Source organism: Microcaecilia unicolor, chromosome 2 (assembly GCF_901765095.1).
Source record: "Microcaecilia unicolor chromosome 2, aMicUni1.1, whole genome shotgun sequence".
In the NCBI taxonomy this organism is placed as follows: Eukaryota; Metazoa; Chordata; class Amphibia; order Gymnophiona; family Siphonopidae; genus Microcaecilia; species Microcaecilia unicolor.
Window position 1 is genome coordinate 127638901 of NC_044032.1, and position 23814 is coordinate 127662714.

Genomic DNA, 23814 nt, shown 5'->3' on the forward strand with positions numbered 1-23814 from the left:
CCGAAGGCTCACCGCCACCAGCAGGGGAATGGACAGCCCTCACCTGCACTCCAGACGAAGCACCACCGTCCGATGACATCAGCAATAGCGGAGGTCCTGGTACCACCTACGTCGACGCAGCCTTCCGATGTCTCGGTACCGATGATGCAGGAGGTAGAAGCCTCGATGCAGTCGATGCCGAAGACGTCGATGCACTCAATGCGTCCCGTGCTGTTGTCGTCGAAGAGCCCGAGAACAACGCGTTCCACTGGGCCAACCTCGCTACCTGAGTCCTCTTTTTCAAAAAAGCACAAAGACTGCAAGCCTGCGGGCGGTGCCCAGCCCCCAGACACTGAAGACACGAAGCGTGCCTATCAGTGAGCGAGATTACCCGGGCGCACTGGGTGCACTTTTTGAAGCCGCTGGAAGACTTCGATGACATGGGCGGAAAAATCACGCCGGCGAAATCAAAATTTGCGATGATGACGAAAGGCACCAAAAAGAAGGGAGAAAAAACCCGTACCGAGGCCAAATAGGCCGGTCCCGAAAGCGAAAGGAAACTTACGCGGGGAAAAAGCTGGAAATACCGGATCGGTCTCTTCTTTTTTTTTTTTTTGCGAAAATCGCGAAGACGCGCAAGCTCAACTTGAGGGGCATGAAACGGCGGCGAAACACGACCGTCCCGAACTCGGACAAAAGAAGACTGATGAACAAGAGTCGGTTTGGGCGGGAAGATGGCCACACATGCGCATCGGCGCTCAAGGGCTAGCAAAGGCCTTTGCTAGTGAAGTTTCCGATTGGAGGGGGCTGCCGTGGACGTCACCCATCAGTGAGAACAAGCAGCCTGGTTGTCCTCGGAGAATTCAGGATTACGCAGATGATATGCTTATTGCTCTTTAACACCCTCAGGAGTCCTTGCCCCGGCTTTTGGAAGGAGTGGATGAATTTAGTTTTTTCTCAGGATTGTCTCAATCTTTGGTCTTCCCTTTGTAAGCCATGGTTCAGCAAGATTGGGTGGTGGTGGTGGCGTCCCCTGACTTGGGTTCCTGTTATCTTTAATCTATCTTGGCTTAAAGTATCCCATGTGATCTTGCCCAGTTGTATTCTCTGAATATGCAGCCCTTGTTGGACCTGATTATGCAGAAGCTTCAGTTATGGCAACATTTTCCTCTTTCGCTGATGGGGTGTATAGCTCTTTACAATATGATGCTTGTGCCGAAATGGCTCTATGTGATTCAAATGCTCCCTTTACACCTTTCTATCGTCATACTCAGCTTTTAGCTTGGGCCCTGAGTAAATATTTACTTCAGGGTAAGCAAGCACGTATTCCGTTATCGGTTATGATGTTGCCAAACAGTAAAGGGGGTCTGAGTTTATTGAACCTTAGCTTATTTTTTCTGGCTTGCAGGATGAGGCACATATCAGATTGGTACCATGGCACCTCTCACTTTTTGGTGCCTAGCGAGGAGGTTCATTTGGGAGATCTTTTACATTTCAGTTGCTGGCTGCATGCTCCACCTTCTGCCCCAGCTTACACTCGCTCTCTATTTTATGGTCCTCTCCAGATGGTTTGGCATCGAGTAGGTACAGTTAGGCTTAAATTCGCATGTTACCCCAGTGTTGTCAATTGGGTTCGCATGTTACCCCAATGTTGTCAATTGGGTAATGAAGCCCCCCCCCCCCCCCCAGGAATGATGGAGGTTCCATTTGAGTGCTGGGCCTGGCAGGGGATATGGTATTTGTTTTATGTTCCATTTGAGCAGGGGATACGGTATTTGTTTCATTTGATGTTTATCAGTTTAATGAAGCCCTTTCAGGACTTACATGAGGAATATGGCTTGGAAGGCAATGCACTATTTTCATACTGGCAATTGCGTCATTATGTGATGTCCTTTCTGAGGGTTTCTCTTGCTATCTGTCCAGGATAAATTATTGGTTGGATGCTCAGAAGATGGTATCTTTAAAATGCTATCACAAATATTTACAAGACACACCCCCTGAGTTAGATCACTCTCCCTACATTCAACATTAGAATGCGGACTTGGGGACGCATCTTTCTTGTGACCGTTTCAAACACTGTTTATTGCACTGTGGTCAAATGACTAGAAATGTTTTACATGGAGGGGCATTTTCAATATGACGATTAAGTCTGAATTTGGATGTTTTACACAAAACGTCCAAATCCAGAACAGGAAAAAGAAAAACGTCTATTTTTTTCAAAAATACTATGGACGTTTTATTTTTTGGTCCATTTTCAAACAAAAACCGTCCAAATACAAAACGTCCAAAATAGAGGAGTGGATTAATGGTTAGTGCAGTGGGCTTTGATCCTGGCAACATGGATTTGATTCCCACTGCAGCTCCTTGTGAATTTGGGCAAGTCAAATGCACAAGGGGCATTTTTGGATACGACGTCCAAGCCTGAATCTGGACGTTTTTTGTAACAAGTCCAAAATCAGAAAAGGAAAGGTAATTTTCTACAAAAAAAACGTCTATCTTTTCCTTTTGAAAATGCTGTTTGGAAAAACATATTGTGATTTGGATGTTTTATTTTGGGGCCATTTTCAAACAAAAAACATCCAAATGCAAAACGTACAAAATACAAAAGAAAATCCACAATAGAGTGAAATCATTCACATGATCTAAGTGTGGTAAAAGCTTTGGTTGTAACATAAATCTCAAAGTGCATCAGAAAGTCCACACAGGAGAGAAACCATTTGCATGTATAGAGTCTGGTAAAAGCTTCAGTCAGAAGGTAAACCTCACAATGCACCAGAGAATAAACACAGGAGTGAAACCATTTACATGTCCTGAGTGTGGTAAAAGCTTTAGTTGGAAAGAAAGCCTCACACGGCATCAGAGAATCCACACAGGGATGAAACCTTTTACATGCATTGAGGAGGTAAAAGTTTCAGTTGTATTGGGACAGGTAATTAGGGAATGCACACTCTTACTATGAAGTATGGAAAAATAGCACTCTGGTATTTAGATATATGTAATGAGACCTCCTTTTCATCTATAGATCTGAATTCAAAGCCCAAATCTAATGATAAACAATAGACACAAGACTCAGATGTTATAAAAAAATAGAAAGCTTGGCATCAGGTAGAATAGTGGAAAAGTGACATCCCAGGAAAGCAATAGGGCATCCTTGGGGGCACTGCAGTGGACTTTATAAAATGCTCCCAGGTACACATCTCACCATTGCTCTCTTACCTTGTCTGCTGAGCCCCCCAAAACCCACTATCCCCAACTGTACATTACTACCATAGTCCTTACAGGTGAAGGGAGCACCAATATGTTGGTATAGTGGGTTTCAGGTGGGTTTTGGAGGGCTCACAGTTTCCTCCTCTTGTGTAATAAGTAGGGAGAGATAGAAGCCTGGGTCCACCTGTCTGCAGTGCACTACACCACTACGAGACTACTCTAGAGACCTGCATGCTATTCTAATGGACATGAATATAACATCTGAGGCTGGCAAGTAATATTTTTAAAAATAATATTTGAGGTGGGAGGGGGATAGTGAGCACTGGGGGAGTAAGGGGAGGTGATTTCCGATTCCCTCCAGTGGTCATCTGGTCATTTGGGGCACCTCTTGTGTGGAGTAGAGGAGTAGCCTAGTGGTTATTGCAGCAGACTTTGATCCTGGGGAAGTGGGATCAATTCCCACTGCAGCTATTCGTTATAAAAACAGGTCTAGCTCAAAACGTCTAATTTTTAGTCCTGGACGTTTTTGTTTTGTTCCATTATGGCTGAAAAACATCTAAGTCTTAGGAACGCCCAAGTCCCGCCTTGAACACCGTCTGCCCTCTCTCTCCCTTCCATCCACCATTTGCCCCAGTCTGCCCTCTTTCTCTCTCCCCCTTCCACCCACCATCTGCCCTTTCTCTCTGCCCCTTTGATTCGTCTGCCCTCCCTCTCCCATCCATCCAGGGTCTGCCCTCCCTCATGCTCCCCCCCTTCCATCCAGGGTCTGCCCCTCTCTCTGCCCCCTCTTTCCACCTGCACCTAGTTCCAGTTCCAGCCAACATCTCCTACCTGCCACCCTTTTCAGCCCCACTATCCCACCAGTCCCCAGCCCTTTTCTCCCATCAGTCCTGGGCTTCAGCCCCCAGCCACTTCTCCCTGTCCCCTTTTCAGCCCCTAGTTTCAACCCCAGCCCTTTTCTCTCACCAGTCCCGAGCTTCAGCCCCAGCCAGTTCTCCCTGTCCCCTTTAAAGCCCCCAGTCCCCACAGTTTCAGCTCCTGCCCCTTTTCAGCCCCCAGTTCCAGACCCCTTCTCCCATGAGCACTTCCCTCCCCAGTCCCCTTATCCCCTCTGAGCACCCCCACCCCTCCCCAATCCCCATTCTCCCCTCTGAGCACCCCCACCCTCCCCAATCCCCTCTGAGCATCCCTCCTCTGAACTCCCCCACCCCTCCCCAATCCCCTCTGAGCACCCCCACCCCTCCCCAATCCCCATTCTCCCCTCTGAGCACCCCCACCCTCCCCAATCCCCTTCTCACCTCTGAGCATCCCTCCTCTGAACTCCCCCACCCCTCCGCAATCCCCTTCTCACCTCTGAGTACCCTTCTGAGCTCCCCCACCCTCCCCAATCCCCTCTGATCACCCCCACCCTCCCCAATCCCCTTCTCATCTCTGAGCACCCCTCCCCAATCCCCCTTCTCCCCTCTGAGTACCCTTCTGAGCTTCCCCACCCTCCCCAATCCCCATTCTCCCCTCTGAGCACCCCACCCTCCCCAATCCCCTTCTCACCTCTGAGCTCCCCCCACCCTCCCCAATCCCCTCTGAGCACCCCCACCCCTCCCCAATCCCTTCTCACCTCTGAGCACCCCTCCCCAATCCCCTTCTCCCCTCTGAGTACCCTTCTGAGCTCCCCCACCCTCCCCAATCCCCTCTGAGCACCCCCACCCCTCCCCTCCCCAATCCCCATTCTCCCCTCTGAGCACCTCCACCGTCTCCAATCCCCTTCTCCCCTCTGAGCACCCCTCCTCTAAACTCCCCCACCCCCTCTCCAATCCCCTTCTCCCCTGAGCTCCCCCCTGACCCAGTCCCGTCCCCCCTCCATTGAGAGCCACAGAGCCCTCTTCTCCTGCCACCGCCTGCCTTTTTCTTTTTTAAATCCGTGCAGCCACGCAGGCAGTGCTTCGCGTCTGCCCTGCGTGTGCTGTGAAAGAAGTAAATCGCCAGTGCTGGCGTCGGGCCTTCCCTCGATGTCCCGCCCTCAAGAAAATAGGAAGTTACCTCACAAGAGGGCGGGACATCGAGGGAAGGCCCGACGCCAGCGCTGGCGATTTACTTCTTTCACAGCACACGCAGGGCAGACGCGAAGTGCTGCCTGCGTGGCTGCACGGATTTAAAAAAGAAAAAGGCAGGCGGTGGCAGGAGAAGAGACGCGATGGAGCACCCCCCACCCGCGGACACCCGGGGCGGACCGTCCCCACCGCCCCGCCCTTGCTACGCCACTGTCTGCAACACAGGCTATTAAGTGATCCGCCGACTATTCAACAATGGAGATTTTTTATGACACTGCAAGCATCTTTAGAACAACAGGAATTCTCTGATCTGGACTCTGTGGCAGGAAAGAGGTTTTGTATATTGTGGGAACCCTTTTGGTCTTCTCTTACTGTTTTAGCCCGCGGTCGCTTGCTTAATGCCTGACTGGATTTTGGTTGGTTGACTTATGAAGAGTGAATGGGGATGGGGGGTTCAGGGGGAGTGTTTTCATATACTGTTTTTGTTCTTGATGTTTCTCAAGCTTCTGTATATTACTGATGATGGAGACTAGCATGTTTACTTGTTGAAAAAAAAAATAAAAAAAAATAAAAGAGTACTATAAAAAAAACACTTTTCTGATTATACATTCAGGGTTTTTGTACAATTGCTTTTGTTTGCAAGCTTCGATTTTTGCAACCTTACCTTGGTAGGCTTTTCTAAAGCCTTGATAAACCAGCTGCAGATCATTCAAAATACAGCAGTAAGGTTGATTTTTGGTTTACATAAATGTCAATCCGTCAAAAGTTTTTATTCTAGGCTGCACTGGTTGCCTATTAAGGCAGGGGTGCAATTTAAGTTATGCACCATGTTTAACATTTTGGTCGGGGAAATATGATGCCTACTTGTTAAGTTCAGTCACCGCACTGAATGGCAGCCTAGCTCCTTTGGTCCTGCTCCTCACATGCGAGTAATTCCTTTATCCAGTGCCATTGGCTATTTCTTGAAATGTATCGGCTGTTGTGAACTTGCTGATCATCTAGGAGTATGAGTAAATCATCATCTTTACGGAAAAAGGACATGGAGCAGACACCGAGCTGAGCAGGGAGCAAGGCTGTGAGTTGCCATGTGTCACCAGTGCGCCTCTCTCCATCGGATTCGGACTCGGCATTATCTTTGGCAGAATCGAGGTTGCCCCCCCCCACAAAAAAAGGAATTTCTAGCGAACTGCAAAACTGCCTTTCTGGGATTCAAGCGGATATTAAATCTTCTAGAGGAAATTTTGGAACGCATAGGTACATTAAGTTCAGAGCTCCAAGAGCTGGGGAGAAGGGTGGAGGACACTGAACTGAAACTAGACGAGCAGGCAGAGTCCACTATGTCTCATACTTCAAATATTCAAGATCTTGAGAAGCAATATGCAGCTTGTCCTATAAATTAGATGATTTAGAAAATAGGGGCCGCCGAACAACCTCCGTTTTCAGGGTGTGCCTAAAGGCGGACCAACTGAGGATGTTCCGCTTATTGTAAGATCTCTCTGCCTCACCTTGCTTGGTTCCGAAATGGGAGCGGCCGCAATTGAGCTGGAAAGAGCGCATCGCTTGTCAAGCCAGCGTTTGGACAAGAAGCCGCGGGATATTGTTGCACAGTTTCTCAGATTAGCTGACAAAGACCTTATATTTACTCACGCTCATCAGAAGCCTGACCTGGAATACAATGACTCTAAGGTTTGCGTTTATCAAGACCTCTCCCAATTTACTCTACAGCAGCGACGGTTGATGAAACCTTTTCTGAATATCTTAATCAAGGAGCAAATTACATACAGATGGGGATTCCCCTTTTCTCTGAACTTTGTTCTGCAGGGTGCAACATGAGAGCATGCCCTGGCAGGCGCATGGAAGATTTTGCATGCAGCGGGTCTGGTTACTTCTGCCTTTCACCCAAATTCACTGGCCCCTGCAACAAAAGCTAAATTTCAACAATGGCAAAGAGTACCTGTGCGTCTCCCGAGAAAAAGGGGCAGAAAGCTGCGGTTCCAGTTGCAGAGCGTTGACTTGGACATCATCTGCATTTACTGTTAGCCCTTTTGTTCGCTTAATGTGATGGAGTGATTTTTCTCTATCTTAATCCCCCCTCCTCTCTCCTTTTTTTTTTCTCTCTTTCTTGCAGTTGGGGAGATTCCCTCCCTTGCTTGCCTATACTATTTCCATATGTTTGTAGAATGTGTACATGCTAACGCATAATTTCTCTGGTTGTAAGCTATTTGGTTTGGGCATATGAAGATGGGCTGGGGGAGGGGGGTTTGACTGTAATTTAATGAGGAGTGCGGGAGAAGGGCTCAGTTCGGGAGTGATTCTTCATCTTTATACTTGTGTGAGTGTATGGATGTTGTTATATGCCGGGCTGCGATAAGCAGTTGAGAAGGGATATTAATAGGTTTGTGTGTGTAGGGTTGCATGTGGGGGGTGGGAGGTGTTTGGGGGTGGGCATGTCTGAGGTGTGGTGGTTCAGTTCCTCGATATCTCATTTAGGGGTTATACACCCTCTGATTGGTGTTGACTATGTGGGTTATGGGGAGGGGGGTGGAGGGATCAATGTTAATGATTTGCGTGAATTGTTTGGTTTACTCTTTCCAAAATTACAAGGACTAGTGGCACACAATGAAGTTACTAAGTAGTAATGTAAAACAAACTGGAGAAATTATTTCTTCACTCAACACGCAATTAAACTCTGGAATTCATTGCCAGAGAACGTGGTAAAAACCGCTTAAAAAAGGTATGGATAATTTCCTAAAAGGATTTGAGGAAAATCCACTGCTTATTCCTGGGATAAGCAGCATAAAATCTGATTTATTCTTTTGGGACATTGCCAGGTACTCATGACCTGGATTTCTACTGCTGGTAATGGATACTGGAATTGACGGACCTTCGGTGTGTCCCAGTATGGCAACACTTATGTTCTTATGTAATCATCTTGTAACTAAAAAAACAACAAAAAACCATTATAGAAAGGGGGAAGACTGCTTTAGTTCTTTTCTCCTCTTTTGAAAGAATTAAAAATGTTGTTTCTCTTAGGCCATGCCACAGCTTTGTTTTTAAATAAATGACCGTAAGAGAACGGATCCAGATCAACTTGAGGGATTAACTCTTGTCATTTGGAAGCTGATCAGGAGGTAACTGGGTATGTCCTCTGAAGCATTAGAACAGACTTTCTTAAGCTTTTCCATATGGGTCATTCCATGCCAAGTGTTCTAAACCTTCCCACCATCATGTTCTCCAATTTTGTTCAAATTTTATCTGTTACGCAAGTCAGGTGTTAAACGAAGTTTCCCAAAATTTGAGGTCTCTAACTGCAATAGTTGCAGATCTAGACCCCCTTTTCTGAAAGGCTGCCAGTCCATGAGCACTTGACATTTACCAAAATGCCATTTTTGGGGTCTAATAAAATCCAAACACATTTATAAGAATGGATAAAAAATTCAAATCCTGTACAGTTTTTGATGCTAATTCCGATGAAATACATTTTAACATTATGGATGCAAAATCCAGTCAAACAAGTTGACTCAAAGTGTGCATCAAAATTGGTCGCGACTCATCGGAACATATTTGGACCAATATTCAGACCGCAACAACTTCCATGCAAACAAAGATACGGACTCGAACAAGCATTATGCTTGTGCTGGACATAATACTGCCAGATTTGCAACTAACCACATCTATAACCACCCTGCAGGATCTCTTCAAAGTTGGCACTGTCAGCGCAAATGGTAAAATGTACCAAAGTTCAAAGCCAATTATTTAAAAAGAGTCTGCCTGAATCAGCTTGTGAACAGTATCATCTGAAAGAGAAAATTGTGCTCTACAACACTGATATGTTTTTGTTTTGCAATGCCACCATTAAGTAGCCATTTTCTCAGGTCAAAGTATGTTATATTTAGTACGCTTGATGCGCTAATTTTTCTTCATTTCTAAGAAATTGAGTCTTAATAGTCGCTTAAAAGTATTGATATAATTATTCATTCATATTTTATTTGTTGATTGTCCAATCGTTTATTGTGCACTGTTATCAGTTTGGTCGTGCCATCTCAGGTGAATATTCCAGCTTAATAAATTAGTGATGCTGAACAAATAGATAAAGTCAGAAATCTTCAGCCTGGGCAGTATGTTGCTTGCATTTATGGTGGATTGGAAACGTTTGTGAAACGTCAGTTGAACAGAAAGATGCTTTCATAAGCTTTATGCATCCTCATGGTCTCGCTACTTCATTTTATTGGCCAGTAAGACGCGATACTTGCTGGATCCCAGAAAAACTTATCATTGCTGTTATTCCAGCTCCATCAGTGACATCATCTGGTCGGCAATATAGTTTCCCTGAAACTGTTCTCTTGCAGATCAATGATGCTTTCAGAATGATGAAGTAACTGAAGAAGGCAGGCTTGGGAACCTGCAGTGAAGTAACTGAAGAAGGCAGGCTTGGGAACCTGCAGTAAAGAAACACACAATCAGGCATGGGATCCTGCAGTCAAGATACCCACCCGTGGCTATTACTGCATGGCTATCGGGTGTGGCCCCTATGGCAATGGGGATGCTGGTTTCAATGTGATAACCAGTAATGGCTCAGCCATCATGGACCAACGCAATACATCACACACACAAAATATAACATACTTTGACCTGATTAAATGGCTACTAAATGGTGGCATTGCAAAACAAAAAAATATCAGTGTTGTAGAGCACAATTTTCTCTTTCAGATGATACTGTTCACAAGCTGATTCAGGCAGACTCTTTTTAAATAATTGGCTTTGAACTTTGGTACATTTTACCATTTGCACTGACAGTGCCAACTTTGAAGAGATCCTGCAGGGTGGTTATAGATGTGGTTAGTTGCAAATCTGGCAGTATTATGTCCAGCACAAGCATAATGCTTGTTCAAAATTTCGAGTCCGTATCTTTGTTTGCGTGGAAGTTGTTGCGGTCTGAATATTGGTCCAAATATGTTCCGATGAGTCGCGACCAATTTTGATGCACACTTTGAGTCAACTTGTTTGACTGGATTTTGCATTCATAATGTTAAAATGTATTTCATCGGAATTAGCATAAAAAACTGTACAGGATTTGAATTTTTTAGCCATTCTTATAAATGTGTTTGGATTTTATTAGACCCCAAAAATGGCATTTTGGTAAATGTCGAGTGCTCATGGACTGACAGCCTTTCAGAAAAGGGGGTCTAGATCTGCAACTATTGCAGTTAGAGACCTCAAATTTTGAGAAACTTCGTTTAACACATGACTTGCGTAACAGATAAAATTTGAACAAAATTGGAGAACATGATGGTGGGAACTTTTTTTAATTTTAGACCACTTGGCATGGATGGAATGACCCATATGCTCCTTTACTTAAAGCTTGTGAGCTTTTAAATTATATTTTGTCTTCCTTGTTAACCTTTAATTTGACCATTTTTGGATCCCATAGTCTTTTGGAAAGCTTAAAATGTAGACCTGTGGAATTATATATTGGATGTTGACTTGTTTATAGTTACGTTTGTATATTACTCACTGATAACTATGAATATTTCTCCTCATGTCCTCCCCGACTAAATTCAATTTATAAAAACAATTTAAATTATTTTCAGTGTAATTTGACAATCAGTACTTTTTGCAATTTCAAGACAGCAGTTTTGTTATTTTTTTTTTTTTACCTAAAAAGAGTATAGCTAAGTAGTGGTTTGGACTCATATCTGGGACTGGTTTGATACCCAAGATGTAGGTGGGTCCTCACTTAGTTGTCAGTAAGGCTCTAATCAAACAGTGATCACCCAACAGACCATGTTAAACATAATTAAGATACAACACAGACAGGAAATATATCATGGAGCTCTAGAAGAGGTAAACCTGAAGGATTAAACATTTTGAAGATTAAAATGAACAGCATACATACCAATGCAAGGCTTAACATGCTGAAAGCACGCTTTTGTTAGGTCACCTAACAAGGCAAATGAACTCTGTCGTACCTCTGGCATTTTATCCTACAAAAGAAATGGGCATAATTGCTTTTCATGCCAATATTCCACTATCTTCTAATTACACTGATGCAACTTTAATTGTCCTCACCTGCATGCACTGGTACATTAATGTAAGAATGTTGCTTCGAGCCACCAGTTGTTCAATATTACCTCCAAGGCCTTCAGCCAGGCCACTGAGCAAATCAAGAGCTACAATCATGAAATCCTTATCTGGAGACTCATATTGATCTGGCTGACCATTGTGCAGCTGAAACAAAAGAACAAAAATGTATGTGCACCTTCATTTCTTAAGAATCAGTTCTACAAACTGATGTCTCATTTTACAACACTAGCACCAATGGTTCTCAAAGTTAAAATCAAGTTTCCAGAAAGTGTTTTAATTCCAAGATTGCCTCCAACTTAATGACATCATGGCATTAATACTACAATTAAACCAACAAGAGCAGTTAAAAACATCTAATGCTACAATATATTTGCAGTGCAATTATCAATTGGAACAATGGTGGAGTGACCAAAGGTTGAGATTCAAAATAAGGCAACATGGAAATGCCCTATTAAGAAGGCTCTTCAGTCTCTGTTCTGTTCTTCCCAGGAACATATTTGTGTTTGCTTTAACTAATACAACAAACAAAATTGAGCCAGCTCAGAGGCTTAGAAGCCAAAGTCTGTGTACCACCATGAAAAATTATCCATGTAAAATATATATTCAGTTTCCCCTAGGGGATTGAATAAGGAAATTGAGTGGATCATTTAGTGGTATTGATGGAGGTCTACACCTAACAGATTTAGCATTGGGGTGTTTAGAACAGATAAAAGCCAAGTAGCATACAGCGCATGTGCCAGCATTGCAGTGAAGCAGGGAAGAGAGCAGGTTTGCGATACCACTCCCTAGGATAGCCGAAATTCAGATATTTATTTTTATATACGATTAATTTTAGTTGTAGGCAAGCCAGTAGAGTGTTATTAATATATTTTTGGATTGCAGTGCTGTTCTCCTGATGATGCCACTTTATGGCGAAATGCAATTCTGCTTCGAGAACAGTTTTGTGAGTTGGAGCTTGATTGTCATGGAATTGCACATTACACCAACCATACACCAAAAAACTCTGGGAAATTTTGATTGGAATTATGACATCAGTGAGATTCACATCTGGAGTGCCGTCTTCAGATAAGTGCTACAATCTAAGCTTTTTTTATGGTACTTGGAGCAATGAAAGGTTAAGTGACCTGCCCAGGGTCACAAGGAGCTGCAGCGGGAAGTATGGAGTATTGTGTTCAGTTTTGGAGGCCGTATCTTGCTAAGGATGTAAAAAGAATTGAAGCGGTGCAAAGAAAAGCTACAAGAATGGTATGGGATTTGCGTTATAAGATGTATGAGGAGAGACTTGCTGACCTGAACATGTATACCCTGGAGGAAAGGAGAAACGGGGGTGATATGATACAGACGTTTAAATATTTGAAAGGTATTAATCCGCAAACAAACCTTTTCCGTAGATGGGAAGGCGGTAGAACTAGAGGACATGAAATGAGATTGAAGGGGGGCAGACTCAAGAAAAATGTCAGGAAGTATTTTTTCATGGAGAGAGTGGTGGATACTTGGAATGCCCTCCCGCGGGAGGTGGTGGTGGTGATGATGAAAACGGTAACGGAATTCAAACACGCATGGGATAAACATAAAGGAATCCTGTCCAGAAGGAATGGATCCTCAGAAGTTTAGCAGAGATTGGGTGGCAGAGTCGGTGGTGGGAGGCAGGGCTAGTGCTGGGCAGACTTCTACAGTCTGTGCCCTGAAAATGGCAGATACAAATCAAGGTAAGGTATATACAAAAAGTAGCACATGTGAGTTTATCTTATTGGGCAGACTGGATGGACTACGAAGGTCTTTTTCTGTCGTCATCTACTATGCTACTATGTAGTATGTCACAAAAGAGAGAGATAGTAAAAGCTGAATAGATGAAAACATTTTGGTTATAAAAGAAAAATTTAAATTCAAAATGAAGGGCCCCAGCTGTTAGGTAGGTCACAGGCTGACAACTGTTCTACAAATGGCAAAAAATGTGCATCGGCCCAAGTCACTAAATCGAGCTGAGCTCTGGCGGTCTTCAAATCTAGATTAAAAGCCCACTTTTTTGAGGCTGTTTTTAACTCCTATTCACTTGTTCAGTATCCATGTTTGTTTTATCATTCCCACCTTAAGTAATTCCCCTATCCCTTATTTGTCCTGTTTGTCTATCTTGATTAGTCAGCTCTGTTGAGCAGGGACCTTATTAAATGTTTAGTGTGCAGCGCTGCGAACGTCTAGTAGCACTATAGAAATAAGTAGTAGTGAGTGGGGGCGTTCCAAGATGGCGGACATGTGGTGCTAAGCTCTGGGCACCATGTCTTTTTTTTTCTTCTTTTACCTTTCACCTTTATTTTACCTGATGGATAAAAAACACAAATGAGATCAGCGTCTGTTGTCGAAGGCTTCAGCCCTAGTTGTTTCCGGGCTGATGGACAGCTTCATTCACCAACCCGTGGTAGAAGGACAGAGTTCGGGCAGCTTGGGACTGTAGTGACAGAGGGGTCCGCTGACTTTCCCCTGGAGCTGGAAGTCTCACTATCCCGGATTTGCAGCTTATCCCACTTATGCCGTAGGGGAGTGCTGTGCTGCTGCTTGATTTGAAAAGCAAAGACGGAGAGGCCCCGAAGCAAGCTACAGCTGTTGGAACTACTGTGGGGTTTGAGATCAAGCTGGCACATGGGGAATCGAAGCATGTAGAGGAGCAACCCTGGGTTTTGGGCAAGATGGAAACTCAAGGTGCAGACTTTGCCTCTTTTACTTTCGTGCCAGGTATTTCTTAACCCTCTACTTCACACTGGTGAGACCTAAACTATTTACTTTTGATTAGGTGACCCTCAGGGGGAGGAATGCTGGCTTCGGACTAATCTCTGGTAAGCCTTTTCTTTGCTAGAAGGTGCATGGTGGAGGTGCCCAGTGCTCCCAACAGTTGCCTTCCAGGTGCTGTGGAGGACTTGCAGCCCATCTGCATTATCCTCACAGCCTTCTCCGGGGTGACTTCCAGGTCCACTCCTATCCACTCAGGGCCTTCGCTCCAGGTGCCCAGCGCTCCCACCAGCTGCCTTCCAGGTGCTGTGGAGGACTTGCAGCCAATCTGCTTATCTTCATAGCCTTCTCTGAGGTGACTTCCAGGTCCACCTTGATCCTCCCAGGGCCTTGGCTTCAGGTGCCCACAGTGCTCCCACCAGCTGACTTCCAGGTGCTATGGAGGACTTACAGCCCCATTTGCATACCCTCACAGCCTTCTCCAGGGTGACTCACAGGTCCACCCCGATCCTCCCAGGGCCTTCGCTCCAGGTGCCGTGCATGAAGCATTTTCTCTATACACTTTGTATTTTCTCCCAGTTACTTCTTTTGGCTCCAGTACACTTTCTCTTCCTGGTACTGTCTCTTTCCAATCTCTTTTTCCATATGAAACCACTGTATACTGCAAGAACACATTGCCAATCTTCTGCTTTCATCTCACCATCTCTTTTTTCTTCTCTCTTCTCAGCTCTCGACCTTTAACATTTTCTTCCTTCCATTCAACCATTTCCATTCCGAGTACATCTCACCTTTGTCGCTGTCGTCCTACCTCTCCTCCTCTTCTCCGTACTCTCTTGCTCATTCTTCTGCTCTCCGCTGGGGATATTGATTTCAATCCTGGTCCTCCACATCAGCTCTCATCCTATTCGTGCAGGTCACACCGTGATGTCTCCAATTTAATTTCTGATCCTCTCCTCCACCCTTCTTCCCTGCCTTTCTTATGCGTTCTGTGGAATGCCCGCTCTGTCTGCAACAAACTTTCCTACATCCACGACCTATATATCTCTCATACTCTCCCATCTGCTTGCCCTGACACTTAGCTTTGCCCTGAAGGCTCTGCTTCAGCCGTGGCTTTGTGTCATGGAGGTTATCTTTCCTCCCATACTCCTCGTCCAGTTGGCCGCAGAGGTAGTGTCGGGCTACTTACTTTCACCCTCTTGTAGATTTCAACTTCTTCCACCTCAGTCTCACTGCTTTTCTTCCTTCAAAGTCCACTCCACTCTTCTGCCTCTCCAAGTAGCAGTCATTTATCGATCCTGATAAGTCCCCTTCTTCCTTTCTCACTGACTTTGATGCCTGGTTTTCCTTCTTTCTTGAACCCTCATCTCCTTCCCTCATTCTTGGGGATTTTAACATTCATGCTAATGATCCCTCTGATTCTTATGCTTCTCAGTTTCTCGCTTTAACATGCTCTTTCAATATTCAACTGTGTTCCACTACCCCCACTCACCAGAATGGCCACTGTCTTAATCTTTTCTTCTCCAGCTGCTCACTTTCCAGTTTCTGCGCCTGTTATTTCCCTCTCCGACCAGCATCTGATAACTTTCACACTTAAACATCCTCCTCCCCAGTCCTGTCTAATCTCAATCAATGCATTTAGGAATCTTCAAGCTATTGACCCTTCTACTCTGTCCTCCAATGTTTCAGATCTCTGATCAAACACTATGTTATCCAAGGCTGTCTCTTCCTATAGTACTACTCTCGCCCCTGCTCTGGATACTCTCACTCCTCCCATTCTCCGTTCTGAAAGGTGTAGCAAATCCCAGACTTGGCTGCTCTCTAGAATCCGCTACATACGTTCCTGTGCCCGCTCTGCTGAATGCCTTTGGCTGAAATCCCGTGCTCATGTTGACATCATACATTTCAGATTCTTGATGACCTCCTGCCAGTCAGCTCTTTCACTTGCCAAACAGGACTACTACATCCAGTTGACAAATTCTATTCGCTCAAACCCTTGATGTCTTTTGCCACACTGTCTCCTCAAAGTGCCTTCACCTCCAAATCCCCCTTCACTTTCTCCCCACACTCTGGCTGAGTACTTTCATGATAAGGTTCACAAGATTACCAGGTCACCTCCACCTCTTCTTCCCTCAGTCCATTCTCTCAACCTCCTTCAAACCCTGCCTCCTTTTCTGAAATCATTGAAGAGGAAACTATACATTTTCTTTCCTCCTCCAAACTGACTACCTGTTCCCACCCATCTACTTAGCACTCTCTCTCCTACTGTCATCCCTTTTATCTATCGTATCTTCAATCTTTCACTTTCCACTGCGACTGTCCCTAATGCCCTCAAACATGCCGTAGTCACACCACTCCTCAAAAAGCCTTCATTGGACACCATCTGTTCTTCCAACTATCGCCCCATCTCCCTTCTCCCTTTCCTATCCATGATACTTCAGCGTGCTGTTCACTGCCGTTGTCTTGACTTCCTTTCATCTCAAGCTATTCTTGATCCACTTCAATCTGGCTTTCGCCCTCTTCATTCAACTGAAGCCCTTACAAAAATCTCCAATGACCTGGTTCCTGGCCAGACCCAAAGGTCTCTATTGTATCCTCATCCTTCTTGATCTGCTGCTTTTGACACTGTTGATCACTGCCTACTCCTTGATACTCTGTCATCACTTTTTTTTTAATATTTAAATTTGTTTATTGATTTTAAACATCCTAGCAAGAAGTCACTTGCTATTGAAATACAGCCATTATTCAAAATAAATTGTAGTTTTAAATATTAAACATAGGAAATAAAATAATATTACTTTCATCCTTTCACATAAAATAATTGCTTTCTTAGCCCTCATCATAAATGGAGGCGGTAGGAATTAGAGAAGATAAAACTAAGGGGCAACTAAAAACAAAGATAACATGGTGGCGTAATATTCCCACATATATATTATTCTATTTTAACTGTTTCGAATCAAGAAATGATTTTAAATGTTCCCGTGCATCAAAGGTATACTTAACCTGGCCCAATTTAACTATACATTTACATGGAAACGCTAGAAAGAAGGTCCCTCCTATATCAGATGTTTGTGATTTCAATTCCAGGAAGGCCTTCCTTCTATGTTGGGTTGATTTCATGACGTCAGGAAAAATCTGAATCTTAACTCCACCAAAGCACGTTTTAAAAATTTTAAAGTACAGTTTCATTATATTATTTAAATCTTGTTCAAAAATTAGTGAGACAATCAAAGTGGATCTTGGTGAATTTTCATCCAGTGTTTGTTCTGGGATTGCTGAAATGTTGTTTAAATCCAATTTACCGTCTCGAGGTTCTTGTGTTTCCCCCGCCTCACCCTTGGGATTAGGAATATAGTATAACTTGTTTATAGGTGGAATTGCATCCTGTGGAATTTTTAGTACTTCGATTAAATATCTTTTAAACATGTCATAAAAATTAATCCCAGGGAGGTTAGGGAAATTTAACAAGCGCAGATTTAACCTTCTATTTAAGTTTTCGATCTGATCAATTTTTTTCCGAATGTCAGTATTGTCTTTAATTACCGTTGTTTTAAAGTCTTGGAGAGAGTCTACATTTTTTTGTATTTTTTTTAGCGATTTCTTCATTAAGTCCACTTTAACATTTAATTCTTGAAATTTGGTATTGAAGGCTCTAACCTCTCCCGAAGTCTGTTGAAGCATAGCATCCATTTCATTCAGTTTTTTCCAAATCATTTCAAGATTAATCCCCGGTTCTTTCTTAGAGGCAGCTGCCTCTGCTCCTGGCGTCTTTCACGGTGCTACCTGACCCTCACTGGAAGCAGCAGTCGAAACACTTCCGGTAGACTGATGCTGTCCTTCCAGGCACGCCGTCGATGCCAGGCACGGGGTATTCAACATTGATGGAGGTAAGAGAGACACTTCCTCTCCTGGCAGGATCGCTGCTTCCTCGGATAATTCCGCAATGGGATCCGCATCTCGTCCAGCGTGGGAAATAGGCACGAAAAAGCGCTCGAGCCCCGAATTACACGATGAGGGCATCGAGGTAGTACATAAGTACATAAGTACATAAGTAGTGCCATACTGGGAAAGACCAAAGGTCCATCTAGCCCAGCATCCTGTCACCGACAGTGGCCAATCCAGGTCAAGGGCACCTGGCACGCTCCCCAAACGTAAAAACATTCCAGACAAGTTATACCTAAAAATGAGGAATTTTTCCAGTCCATTTAATAGCGGTCTATGGACTTGTCCTTTAGGAATCTATCTAACCCCTTTTTAAACTCCGTCAAGCTAACCGCCCGTACCACGTTCTCCGGCAATGAATTCCAGAGTCTAATTACACGTTGGGTGAAGAAAAATTTTCTCCGATTCGTTTTAAATTTACCACACTGTAGCTTCAACTCATGCCCTCTAGTCCTAGTATTTTTGGATAGCGTGAACAGTCGCTTCACATCCACCCGATCCATTCCACTCATTATTTTATACACTTCTATCATATCTCCCCTCAGCCGTCTCTTCTCCAAGCTGAAAAGCCCTAGCCTTCTCAGCCTCTCTTCATAGGAAAGTCGTCCCATCCCCACTATCATTTTCGTCGCCCTTCGCTGTACCTTTTCCAATTCTACTATATCTTTTTTGAGATACGGAGACCAGTACTGAACACAATACTCCAGGTGCGGTCGCACCATGGAGCGATACAACGGCATTATAACATCCGCACACCTGGACTCCATACCCTTCTTAATAACACCCAACATTCTATTCGCTTTCCTAGCCGCAGCAGCACACTGAGCAGAAGGTTTCAGCGTATCATCGACGACGACACCCAGATCCCTTTCTTGATCCGTAACTCCTAACGCGGAACCTTGCAAGACGTAGCTATAATTCGGGTTCCTCTTACCCACATGCATCACTTTGCACTTGTCAACATTGAACTTCATCTGCCACTTGCACGCCCATTCTCCCAGTCTCGCAAGGTCCTCCTGTAATCGTTCACATTCCTCCTGCGACTTGACGACCCTGAATAATTTTGTGTCATCGGCGAATTTAATTACCTCACTAGTTATTCCCATCTCTAGGTCATTTATAAATACATTAAAAAGCAACGGACCCAGCACAGACCCCTGCGGGACCCCACTAACTACCCTCCTCCACTGAGAATACTGGCCACGCAATCCTACTCTCTGCTTCCTATCTTTCAACCAGTTCTTAATCCATAATAATACCCTACCTCCGATTCCATGACTCTGCAATTTCTTCAGGAGTCTTTCGTGCGGCACTTTGTCAAACGCCTTCTGAAAATCCAGATATACAATATCAACCGGCTCCCCATTGTCCATTGTAGGTGGGGGAACTATTCTCGTTGTCCCCTTTCGTTTGGTATCAGGCATTTTGAAAGAAAGAAATTACTAGTTCCAGACGGGACCTCAGAGCTATCTCTTAACGCAACCTGCTACGCTGCCATCTTGGTTCCGCCCCCTCTGTCATCACTTCTATCCCACTATCAGTTGGCATACCTCAGGGATCTGTTCTGGGACCTCTTCTTTTCTACATCTATACTTCTTCCCTTGGTACTCTGATCTCACCTCACTGTTTTCAGGTCCACCTTTATGCTGATGACTCCCAGATCTACCGCTCCAAACCAAAAATTTCAGCAGGAATCCAGGCCAAATTATCAGCCTGCCTGTCTTGACACTGCTGCGTGGATGTCTCACTGCCGCCTGAAACTAAACATTTCTCTGGGTAACTGACGCTTCACATCTACCTGTTTCACTCCACTCATTATTTTATAGACCTCTATCATATCTCCCCTCAGCTGCCTTTTCTCCAAGCTGAAGAGCCCTAGCCGCTTTAGCCTTTCCTCATAGGGAAGTCGTCCCATCCCCTTTATCATTTTTGTCACCCTTCTCTGCACCTTTTCTAATGCCACTATATCTTTTTTGTGATACGGCGACCAGAATTGAACACAATATTCGAGGTGTGGTCGCACCATGGAGCGATACAAAGGCATTATAACATCCTCATTTTTGTTTTCCATTCCTTTCCTAATAATATCTAACATTCTATTTGCTTTCTTAGCCGCAGCAACACACTGAGAAGACGGTTTCAATGTATCATCAACGACGACACCTAGATCCCTTTCTTGGTCTGTGACTCCTAACGTGGAACCTTGCATGACGTAGCTATAATTCGGGTTCCTCTTTCCCACATGCATCACTTTGCACTTGCTCACATTAAATGTCATTTGCCATTTAGACACCCAGTCTCCCAGTCTCATAAGGTCCTCTTGTAATTTTTCACAATCCTCCCGCGATTTAATAACTTTGTGTCATGAGCAAATTTAATTACCTCACTAGTTACGCCCATCTCTAGGTCATTTATAAATATGCTAAAAAGCAGTGGTCCCAGCACAGACCCTTGGGGAAACCACTAACTACCCTTCTCCATTGAGAATAATGACCATTTAACCCTACTCTCTGTTTTCTATCTTTTAACCAGTTTTTAATCCACAATAGAACACTACCTCCTATCCCATGACTCTCCAATTTCCTCTGGAGACTTTCATGAGGTACTTTGTCAAACGCCTTCTGAAAATCCAGATACACAATATCAACCGGCTCACCTTTATCCACACGTTTGTTCACCCCTTCAAAGAAATGTAGTAGATTGGTGAGGCAAGACTTCCCTTCACTAAATCCATGTTGACTCTGTATATGTGTGCTCAATGCAAAGAGCTCCTAGCTCTTAGAGAATGAGTCCATTCTCTTGAGGCTAGAGTACAAGACTTGGAGGAGCTGAGGGAGACAGAGAGGTAGAGGAGGCCTACAGGGACATTGTAGAAGTGTCCCACCTCCAATATGGCAGCCCCTGTGCTGTCTTGGAGGAGGGGAGGCCTTCTAAAAGGACAGCATCACCATGGTGCAGCTGGAAGTAATCCTATAGACAGGATCAGCACACAAGGGGATGCAACATCCTCTCGCACAGAGGATGCGTCTCCAGGAGCTACTGCCCAGGAAGGAAGGGTCAGGACGGCTGTTCTAGTTGGTGATTCGATTATTGGGCATGTAGATAGTTGGGTGGCTTGTGGATGTGAGAATTGTCAGGTCACTTGCCTGCCTGGTGCGAAGGTGGTGGACCTCACATGTCACCTTGATAGGACTTTAGACAGTGCTGGGGAGGAGCCGGCTGTCTTGGTACATGTGGATACCAATGACATAAGAAAATGTGGGAGAGAGGCTCTGGAAGCCAAATTTAGGCTCTTAGGTAGAAAGCTCAAATCCAGAACCTCTAGGGTAGCATTTTCCGAAGTGATATCCATTCCATGCACAGGGTCCAAGAGACAGGAAGAGCTCTGGAGTTTCAATGCGTGGATGAGGCAATGGTGCAGGGAGGAGGGTTTTAGATTTGTAATAAACAGGGCATCAATCTAGGGAAGGTGGAGCCTACTCCAGAAGGATAGGCTCCACCTTAACCAAGATAGGACCAGGCTGCTAGCATCGGCATTTAAAAAGGAGATAGAACAGCTTTTAAACTAGAAACTGGGGGAAGGCAGACAGTCGTTCAAAAACACATGGTTCAGAATGAGGTATCTTTCAAAGGTATCACCAAAACAGGGACGATAAGGTATCCCAATAGCGAGGGTGCAAAAGAGACCATAGTAGATCAGATATCCTTAAATAAAAATCAGACAAAAGAGTGCAAATTAACTCCATCAGCTACTGAGCAATATGTAAATAGGCACAACAGTTTAAAATGTCTATATGCGAATGCAAGAAGCATAATAAGACGGGAGAGTTAGAATATATTGCACTAAATGAAATATTAAATATAATTGGCATCTCTGAGACCTGGTAGAAAAAGGATGTCTACATGTGAATGCCAGAAGCCTAAGAAATAAGATGGGAGAGTTAGAATATACTGCACTCAATGAAAAATTAGATATAATAGGCATCTCAGACCTGGTGGAAGGAGGATAACCAGTGGGAACTGTCATACCAGGGTACAAATTATATTGTACAGATAGGGTGGATCGAATTGGGGGAGGGGTAACATTGTATGTTAAGGAGGGCCTTGAATCAAATAGATTAAAAATTCTGCAGGAAACAAAATGCATCTTGGAATCCCTATGGATTGAAATTCCATGTGTAATGGGGAAAAAGATAGTGATAGGAGTGTACTACAGTCCACCTGGCCAGGATGAACAGACGGATATAGAAATGTCAGGTATTAGGGAGGCTAACAAACTGTGCAACACAATAAAAATGGGTGAGTTCAATTACCCCGATACTGACTGGGCAAATGTAACATTAGGGCATTCTAGAGGGGTAAAATTCACTGACGAAATCAAGGACTGCTTTATGGAGCAGCTGGTACAGAAGTCAGCGAGAAGGGAAAATTCTAGACTTAGTCCTTAGTGGAGCGTATGATCTGGTGCAGGAGGTAATGGTGCTGGGGCCGCTTGATTAACAGCAATCATAATATGATCACATTTGATATCTGCTTTGTAAGTATACACAGGAAATCCAATGTGTTAGCATTTAACTTTCAAAAAGGAGACTATGATAAAATGAGAACAGTAAAAAACCAAACCAAAACAAAAAAAAACAGAGGAGCAGATGCGAAGGTCAAAAATTTACATTAGGCGTGGATGCTGTTCAAAAATACCATCCTGGAAGCCCAAGCCAAATATATTCCGTTTATTAAAAAAAGGAAGACCAACGACAGCCTGCAAGGTTAAAAGGTGAGGTGAAGGAAGCTATTAGAGCTAAAAGAAAATCCTTCAGAAAATGGAAGGAACAGACTGAAAATAATATGAAACAGAATAAGGAATGTAGAGTCAAATGCAAAGTGCGGATAAGGAAGGCAAAGAGGGATTTAAAAAAAAAAAAATTGCATTGGAGGCAAAAAACAGAGTAAAAAAAAAGTTTTTAGGTATATTAAAAGCAAGAAGCTGGCAAAAGAATCCGTTGGACCGCTAGATGACCGAGGGGTAAAAGGGGCAATCAGGGAAGACAAAGCCATGGCGGAGAGATTATGAATTCTTTGCTTCAGTCTTCACCTAGAAAGATGTGGAAGAGATAACGGTGCCAGACATGGTATTCAAAACTGACGAGTCGGATAAACTGAATGAAATCTCTATAAACCTGGAGGATGTAATGGGGCAGTTCTACAAATTGAGTAGCAAATCTCCTGGACCGGATGGTATTCATCCCAGAGTACTGATAGAACTGAAAAGTGAACTTGCGGAGTTAAGTTAGTAATATGTAATTTATCCTTAAAATCGAGCATGGTACCGGAAGATTGGAGGATGGCCATTTTTAAAAAAGGTTCCAGAGGAGATCCAGGAAATTATAGACCAGTAGTCTGACGTCGGTGCCAGACAAAATGGTACAGACTATTAAAAAGAACAAAATTATAGAGCATATTCAAAAGCACGAATTAATGAGACAAAGTGGACATGGATTTAGTGAAGGGAAATCTTGCCTCACCAATCTACTACATTTCTTTGAAGGGGTGAACAAACGTGGATAAAGGGGAGCCGGTTGATATTTTGTATCTGGATTTTCAGAAGGCGTTTGACAAAGTACCTCATGAAAGTCTCCAGAGGAAATTGGAGAGTCATGGGATAGGAGGTAGTGTTCTATTGTGGATTAAAAACTGGTTAAAAGATAGAAAACAGAGAGTAGGGTTAAATGGTCAGTATTCTCAATGGAGAAGGGTAGTTAGTGGGGTTCCCCAGGGGTCTGTGCTGGGACTGCTGCTTTTTAACATATTTATAAATGACCTAGAGATGGGCATA

The 23814-nt window shown here is 44.0% G+C and overlaps 1 protein-coding gene across 2 annotated transcripts in view; it reads right to left on the reverse strand.

The window, feature by feature from the left end:
• TNPO1 (transportin 1) overlaps positions 1-23814 on the reverse strand; it is a 541716-nt gene that overhangs the window by 144764 nt on the left and 373138 nt on the right. For both annotated transcript variants that reach the window (XM_030193299.1, XM_030193300.1), the window contains exons 17-18: positions 11304-11462; positions 11131-11218 (exon numbers count right to left, since the gene is read on the reverse strand). In XM_030193299.1, the coding sequence (XP_030049159.1) occupies positions 11131-11218; positions 11304-11462 (247 nt within the window). The remainder of the gene's footprint in view (positions 1-11130; positions 11219-11303; positions 11463-23814) is intronic.